Source organism: Nicotiana tabacum, chromosome 3 (assembly GCF_000715075.1).
Source record: "Nicotiana tabacum cultivar K326 chromosome 3, ASM71507v2, whole genome shotgun sequence".
Taxonomy (NCBI): Eukaryota; Viridiplantae; Streptophyta; class Magnoliopsida; order Solanales; family Solanaceae; genus Nicotiana; species Nicotiana tabacum.
In genome coordinates, this window is record NC_134082.1 from 152244397 (window position 1) to 152252792 (window position 8396).

The 8396-nt window shown below is 37.4% G+C and overlaps 1 protein-coding gene across 1 annotated transcript; it reads right to left on the minus strand.

Annotated features, from left to right (window-relative positions):
- Nucleotides 1-4197: 4197 nt before the first annotated feature.
- LOC107775371 (glycine cleavage system H protein 2, mitochondrial-like) lies at nt 4198-7791 on the minus strand. The gene is made up of 3 exons (XM_016595094.2): nt 7554-7791; nt 5609-5868; nt 4198-4635 (listed from the first exon to the last, which is right to left on the minus strand). Exons 1-3 carry the CDS (start codon nt 7627-7629, stop codon nt 4507-4509), a joined length of 465 nt encoding a protein of 154 aa, XP_016450580.1. The 5' UTR covers nt 7630-7791; the 3' UTR covers nt 4198-4506.
- Nucleotides 7792-8396: the final 605 nt, after the last annotated feature.

The window sequence follows — 8396 nt, forward strand, 5'->3', positions numbered from 1 at the left end:
GCCCGGTCTGATTATGAGAACCACGAGCCTGAGGTGGTGCAACTGCAGTAGCTGAGTAACTAGAAGGACGAGTTGATCCACCACTGAAATTACGTCGCAACTTTGCTTAGTTGGTTTTTATATGACCAATGTCTCCACAATGATAGCAACCATGAAACTCGAGCTTGCACTGACCTGAATGTTGCCGCTTACATGTTCCACAAAGACCTTGTTGGTGTGAATGTTGCTCAGCATTACTCTGGATATGTGAGGATAACGTCCTAAAATTCTGATTCTAGCGAGACTGATTTCCATAACTCTGAGTACGTCTGAAGGAAAACCCACCACCTAACTAATGACTAGACTGAGCTGGTGCTAATGACTCCTTATTAGAGGAATCCTTTCCACCTCCGCTGGATGTACCATTAAACCTGCCCGCTGTCAGGGGCTTTCTTGTTATGCTCTTTTTCTTCTCTCCTTTGATGTCTGTCTTTTTCTAAGTGCTTGGCAAATCCCACAATAGAGGAGAAGGCTAGCATCCCTACCATTGCAGCTGATGTCGTATCCTTAATGCGGTAAGCTAAACCGCCAACAAACCTGCGAATCTTTGTTTTTTCTGTCTTAACCATGTGAGGAGCATGCTTAGCTAACCTTATGAATTCCATGTAGTACTCTTGCGCACTTTTATTCCCTTGCTTGAGCTGTTCGAACTCTGTAGTCTTAGCTTCCCTATCCTCTTCTGGGATAAAGTTAGCCATGAAGGCCTCTTCAAATTCTTCCCAAATAGGCGGACCATCATCTTCATCTCTTTCCTTTTCCCACATCTCAAACCAAGCGCCAGCCACATCTCTAAGTTGGTAAGCAGCCAGCTCCACAACTCCATCATCAAATGCTTTCATCACTCGGAGGGCTTTCTTGACACCCTCCAGCCACAACATTAAATCTTCATCAACTATAGAACCATGGAACACTAGAGGATACAACTTCAAAAATTCATTCACACTTGGGGACTCAGAATTGTTCTGTCTATTTGATTGAGGTGGAATCTCATCTCTTATTTCGTTTTGGTTGGCCATAAAGGCTTTAAACATCTCCATAGCACTGTTGACAGCATTAAACATCTGACCCACCTCGGGAGATATAGTTGCCTGAGCCGGAGCTATTGTTGGGGGCGACACTGGATCTTGAGGTACTGGATCATCATGCTCCACCCCTTCTTCATGTTCAACCCGGGGTAGTTGAACACCATTTGTGGATTGACCTTTCTTTTTCGGAGTTGGAGCCTTTTTAGTTCTGCCTTGAGCCATAATGAGCAATAGTTTCTTGAGCAGCATCTTGAGTGTCGGTGTCAGAGTTGCGAATACGAGCCATTTCTGCGAGTTTTGGAGAAAATAATACATTAGATAATTTCTTAGAGGTAGGCTTTACTGCACGATCTAAAGTATGAAAAAAATGAGACTTTTCCTAAATGCTTGTAGCCTCATGTTTATAAGTATGACGCGCTTCATACACATAAACAAGACTCTACTAAACGGCTTCATAGACCCTTAGGACTCCATAAATCTGAGGCTCTGATACCAAGTTTGTCACGACCCATTTTCTGAACAAGCCGGGACCGACACTGGATCACTAAACATGACCGAGCAAACCATCTCTGCTTATCAAATCTATTATAATTTCAAACTTTATATGCAACAAGGCAATACTCTAACCAAATACTTTTGATTAATTTAATTATTTAAGTAAATCAACTCCAAAACTTTATTCGTAGTAACTACTGAATTACTGCTAAGTTATTATCAAAAATATCTGAACCTTAACCCAACGACTATGTCTATGACTCTATGCTTAGAAAGTACATTTATGATGAGTCACATATAATACCTGTCGATACCATAGAAATTAAAGAAGGCTTGACTTATGAAGAGGTACCTATAAAAATTCTCGATAGGCAAGTAAGAAAGTTGAGAACAAAAGATTTAGCATCGGTAAAAGTTTTGTGGAGTAATCATGATTCAAAAGAGGCTACGTGGGAGGTCGAGGAAGATATGAGAAAGAAATATCCATATTTATTTGAGAAAAAAGGTATGTGAACCTAAGTTTGGTTTGACATTTATATTTCATTTATTAAATACAAGTTAGCAAGTGTTTTTGTCCTTCCTAGATTATACTTAGTTGTTGTAGTAATTTAGTTTATGCCATAGTATATTTAATTCATTAAAGTGATTTACTTTTGCTAAAGTGTTGTGGTTTAGATTCTTGTTAGTTATTGTGGTACCTCCTTGCCAGAGTGTGTGTAATTAATTTATGAGCTGCGTATGGTGCCTATGAATTGCCTGTTATGGTATATTTGGTTGTTGTTGATGTGGTTGTGGTATTTGTGACCGGGATATTTTTTTGGATAGTCCAATTTACAAAGGGATCTCTGCCGAAATTTTTGAAAATTTAGGGAGTTAGCCAAAATTTTGAGTCCCTTGGAAGAGTGGGTAGTGCTAAGAAAACTTAAGAGGTTCAAGGACCTAAGGAATGATTGTAAGCTTAAGAATAAGGCCCTAGCAACATTCGAGGACAAATGTTTTTAAGGAGGGAAGATTGTAACACTCCTCAAACCGATAAAAGTTTCAAGACCCGCTAAATATAGAATTTAATTTTTTATAATCTTAAATTATACTTCTATTACAGATTAAAACACTTGTGATTGAATTTAGACCGGCCATGTTGGATGGGGCTGAGTGTTGGCTAGTCAAGAATTTTCATATCCAGAAGATGAAAGTATCCGAAATGAGGATGTTGAGATGGCGCGGGCATACTAGACTGGATAAGATAAGGAATAAAGATATTCGGGAGAGGGTAGGTGTTGCTCCCGTGGACGACAAGATGCGGGAAGCGAGACTTAGATGGTTCGGGCACATGCGCAGGAAAACCATAGATGCCCCGGTTAGTAGGTGCGAGTGGTTGGCTTTGGCAGGTACGAGAAGAGGTAGAGGGCGGCCTAAGAATTACTGGGGCGAGGTGATCATGCAGGACATGACGCGACTTCAGAGGACATGGCTCTTGATAGGAACGTGTGGAGGTCGAGCATTAGGGTTGTAGGCTTGGGTAGTCGAGCGTTTTTCCCTTTTGTGCCGGGTAGTGTGATAGAGTTTTTTCTAGGTCTATTAGCGGTCTATGTTGTGTTCACACTATTTTGTTGTTTTGCATAGTAGCGTGTTATTGCCCTTTTACTTATTTGTTGTCTCTTATGATGCTGTATTATTTTTCTGGCTGCTTTTGTTATTACAGACCTTTTCTTTTGTTTCTTTTATGATATTATTATTTTTTCTGTTGAACCGAGAGTCTCCCGTAAACAGCCTTCTACCCTTCCGGGGTAAGGGTAAAATCTGCATACACTCTACCCTCCTCAAACCCCACTAGCAAGATTTTACTAATTATGTGGTTTGTTTTGTTTTGTTTTGTTTTTTCTGGTCCTACTATTTTTCAAAAAGTATTTTATATGAAAAATCTAAAGAAATCTCAACTCCCAACATTAGAGCTTCTTATTCTTCTTCTTCTTCTTTTTTTTTTTTTTTTGGTCCAGGTCGTTGCAACTATACTTGCATTATTAATAAGGTTCCAGTTCCACTAAAAACTTTTTCCACCTTCCCTTTCTACTTCTTACATACCTTTTGCCATTCCAAAAAAGGAAATTGAAATTAGAAGAAGAGTTGATTCTAGGAGAACTGAATCAGTAAAACCAGTACAGAGGAGGTGTTTTGAAATAAACCCCCTTCCCCCCCCCCCCCCAAAGTATAGAGGAGTGATTTTATTTTATGCCTCACACAACAACTGACATTAGTTGTTTGAAGTCTCTTTTTATCTCACATATTTGTGGACTCATATCTTACATATCTGGGTCCACAAAATTCTAGGACCACACAGTTGTAAGACAAAAAAAAGTCTCACACAACTAGTGTCAGTGGTGTGATACACAAAATAAAATTTTTCACGAGGTGTTAAGAAACATTGATAAAAGCACCTTCTTTTTTCAAAAGTACTGGCAATCTCGAAAACCATTTACCACATTAATTTTTCCTTAAAAAGAACTCCTTTCTCGATTTCAATTTGGTCGGCTAACTAATTTTGAGTTATAGATATAAAGTAAAAACTCATCCACTTCTATAGGTTGAAGAAGTTGCTGTTGGAAAAGGTAAAGAGTGAATCAGTTGAGCAAAACAGATGAAAGGGTGAAAATAGGTTGACATTTACTTTATGAGTTTAATACATCAATTCATCACCCAAAATTAGAAAAAGCTAAATGCAATGCCAGAAGAGGAAAAAAATCTAGAATTTGACCTAGATGACATTCAATATTCAAAGCACTGAATTATTTGTAAAGAAAGAGAGCACTGCAATGGTAATAGATGTATCAAAGACCAAATAGCACTACTATAACTCTCCAGTTTCTGGAGCTTAGGAATAACGCCTATTTATGCGCTACGGAAAATCCTGCAGGAAAGTGTGTTCTTGCTCAACTTTGTGAGGTTTCAATCAGTGTTTCGCGTCTTCTTCATCACAGAAACTGGAATACTTGTCAGGGTCCATCAACGATTTGAGCTCGTCGGGGTTGTTCATCTCCACCTTTATAATCCATCCTTCTTGATATGGGCTCCCATTGATCTTAATACACACATTGCAAATTTGATCACATACCATATAGGAACAAGTCAAGATGAAACGTAAAGCAGTATCATAGAGCTGGAACTAAAATAAAGAACGCTTGATAATTGAATTCAGTAAAAGGTCCACATACAAGTCTTGTGGAGGATATGCATCATAGAGTTGAGCTACAAACATCAATATCTTTATGATATGTTGAGAGAAGTGGAAAAGTATTGATGAGAGCAGATTCTAGTGAGCAACATATTCTCTAAGAAACAGTGGTCTGATTATATGAAGTTGCAAAGACTACAGAGTTGGAGTATTTACCAAAATATAAACCTGTAAGCCCACTGCTAAGTATCATTCATTATTAACTCCAAAGAGGTACAAAATAGAACACTTGGTGCTGCAAAGCAGAAATATTTGACGAAGTAGAAGATTCATATGTCATCTTCTTTTTGGGTAAAGTATTACACATATCATGGCATACATGTTTGATTAAGATGATAACATATTGACTTAATAATACATTTGATAAGTTCATAGAGCTCGGACCTATTAGTTAGTCTCTGCAGGCTAACAAATTAGCTCTTAAATTTTTATGACAGTAGTACCTGGGTACAACAACTACTATGTCTCAATCCCAAACTAGTTGGAGTCAGGTCATGTGAATCTTCACTATCCATTCACTCATTTTGGACCCTTTACATTCCCAACTTACAATCAACTCAAGAAATTCTTGGAAAAGAACCAACTAGAAGGAAAAAAAGAGATCATTTGCACACGACATAAGTCAAACAGCTAAGAAAGCTTGCAACGCAGTATTGACGTACACACAAGCAAGCCCATCTTCTTCTCCTACTAGCCCAACACTATATGCATGAGGGGGAATGCATGACAGAGATGATCACATACATGCAGATAGCAAAAACATATACACTACGGGTGTGTTTGGTATGAGGGAAATGTTTTCCTTGGGGGAATAACTCACCAGAGCAGGAGAGGAGTCGAGCTTCTCATTAACTTCCACCACCTTCCCTGAAACAGGAGAATTGATATCGCTGGTGGCCTTGACACTTTCAACAGCACCAAAACTGTCAAACTGATTTACAGAAGCCCCAACTTCAGGTAATTCAACATAGACAACATCACCTAAATGATCCTGAGCATGATCAGTGATGCCAATTGTTGCAGAACTACCGTCAACTTTAACCCATTCATGAGACTCTGCATACTTTAAATCCTTGGCCACTGCAAAGAATTTGAACACAAACCATTGTTATATTAGAGAGAGTTTTAGTGATATGCATCTGCGTAGCCGTCAATTGTGTTTGTTTGTTAGTTTTTCTTTTTTGATCAGTTGCATAGCCATAGGTTGTTGCTACATTATTCAAATGGGAGCCCTTTTTTAGGGGTCAAATCTTCAACCATCTATGGTTCAGTCCAAAATTGTTCCTTTTACTCACATGTCCAGGCAATTATTCATTGGATTCAGACACAACATGGAAGTCAAAATGAACTAAAAGTATCACGATAGGAAAAAAATTCACTCAAAAATTGTGTATACAAAATTTAACACAAAAACATATGCTGCACGAGGAAACAATCCCTTGAGATTTTTTACTGTATAAATAATTTCTGCCCAATTTATCAAAAATATAAATCAATTAACGAACATTTTTGTGCCCAACTTAATTTGAACAGAACAACTATGTCAACAGAAAGCAATAGGAATACGCTATTATTAAATTCATTTTCCTGGATGTCTTTTATTTCTGATGTTCAGGGAATGAAGGATACTGTAGAGTATGAACTAGGTTCCCTACAACTTGCATCTATAAGGATCAAACGTAACCAAATCAAGGTAATATGGGGAACTAACTTTAAGATGTGTTACATTTGTCATATAACGAAAGACTAAGCCTGCGAACTCTATCCTGATAGTCCACTAAGCAGTACACCTAATTAGGAATTTAGCACGTTCTCTATATACTAATATTCAAAAGCCGTACTGCACTCGTAAGATGCCTTCAGTTTTGCCGTGCAAATATAGAGGACAGACTCGACAGAGAAAAAAGAGACATCTGAACTAGAGAATTTCACATAGTTACCGAAAATTATGCACAACTACCATTCCTGAATTCCTTACAGAAACTGCAGAATTTACAACCAGTTACTAGAGAGGTTGGCACTTGAAGGAAAAAGGATAACAACTATGTTCAGCAGATTAAACATCATCATAACTTTTTATATTTGAAATACATTAATGCAAATAAAAAGAAAAAGAAAAATAAGTGGAAAAATGGATACATTTTACGGAAATGGTAGCTAATATAGTTACTATAAATTTAAAAGCTGTCCATAAATTTAGAGTTGTACCATTAAAATAAGAACACTAGTCCTGAAAATTTCATTGCATTACCATCTTCCAATCCAACATCAGACTGAAGATATCAGACACAAACAAATTCACAGGTCATTATCAAGTCTCCATCATAGTAAATTCCAGATGCATCTAAGGGACAGATTCAATGAGCAAACAACAAAAATATCATTCTCAATCAACATTTGTAAACAAACTGACAAATACACAATCCCATACTTACCAAAAAAGAAAAAGAACACAAACAATACCCTACCTGATACACTACAGAACACAGAAGGTGACATAGTGCAAAATTAAGTAATGAAGTACAAATCCCTCAACAACCCAAAACCCTTCTGCTGATCTAAGGAACCACATAAAATTCACAACCCACTTCCAAAAATCGGATCTTTAATCAGGAAAATGACAGATCAAGCAGATTCTTTTACAAAAAATACATGAACAAGATTCACACAACTCAAAGCCAATTAAAAAACAAGCATTAAAACATTAAAGAAAAAGACAAATGGGTGATCACAGAAACAAAAACATAACTCCATAAGCATATTACCAGTGGCAAAAGCTCTGTGGATTGTTGAGATCCTGAGATATGAAGCAGCTCTTGAAGCCCACAACTTTGTTGCCATTTTTTTTCTTCCAGTTCAATATAGAGCTGTGGCAAACGCGTAATGTATTAGGGAAATAGCTTTTCAAGTGGAAAATAAATAGTGTATTGAATTGAAGGAAAGTGGAAGCAATAATAAAAATAGGGAAGACAAAGGTGGTGGCTGGAGGGTCGAGTTGTCAACAAACTCATTCAGCACAAGTTAGTGAGGTGTGCTTTGTAGCCTCGTCACTTGTAACATTTCTTGGCAGCCGATTGTGATTCCATGAGGAGGGCCTCATTGAAGATGTCCTGTTTCCTAGCTTTATTTTTACCTTTTTAGTAGCGGCTCAACTAGTATAAAAGGATATTACAAAATAGTCCCGACACTATTTAACATTAGGCCGCTTTTAAAACAGCCGACCTAGGTGTCAGCAGTATAGCCAATTATAAAAATATCCCTGATGCTATTTAAGAGCCCGTTTGGCCAAGTTGCAAAAATTAGCTTATTTTGAGAAATGATTTTTTCAAAAGTACTTTTCTCAAAAGTACTTTCGGTGAGAAGCAGTTTGTGTTTGCCTAATTAGTTTGAAAAACACTTCTGAGCAGCAATTAATGTTTGACCAAGCTTTAAAAAACTGCTTCTAAGTGTATTTTTCTCAAAAGTGCTTCTCAAAAAAGTGTTTTGGGAGAGAAGCTACCTTTTTCTGCTTCTCAAAAACTGCTTCTACTTCTCCTCAAAAACACTTTTTTTTTTCCTTCCAAAAGCTTGGCCAAACACCTTAATTTTTCGCCAAAAATACTTTTGAC

Excerpts from the sequence above, each read along its gene's own strand:
- LOC107775371 (XM_016595094.2), bottom strand. The coding sequence starts at position 7,629 with ATGGCAACAAAGTTGTGGGCTTCAAGAGCTGCTTCATATCTCAGGATC. Across the intron at positions 5,869-7,553 it reads CCACAGAGCTTTTGCCACTG|TGGCCAAGGATTTAAAGTAT; the intron begins GTAATATGCTTA and ends AATTCTTTGCAG. Across the intron at positions 4,636-5,608 it reads TCGACTCCTCTCCTGCTCTG|ATCAATGGGAGCCCATATCA; the intron begins GTGAGTTATTCC and ends GTGTGTATTAAG.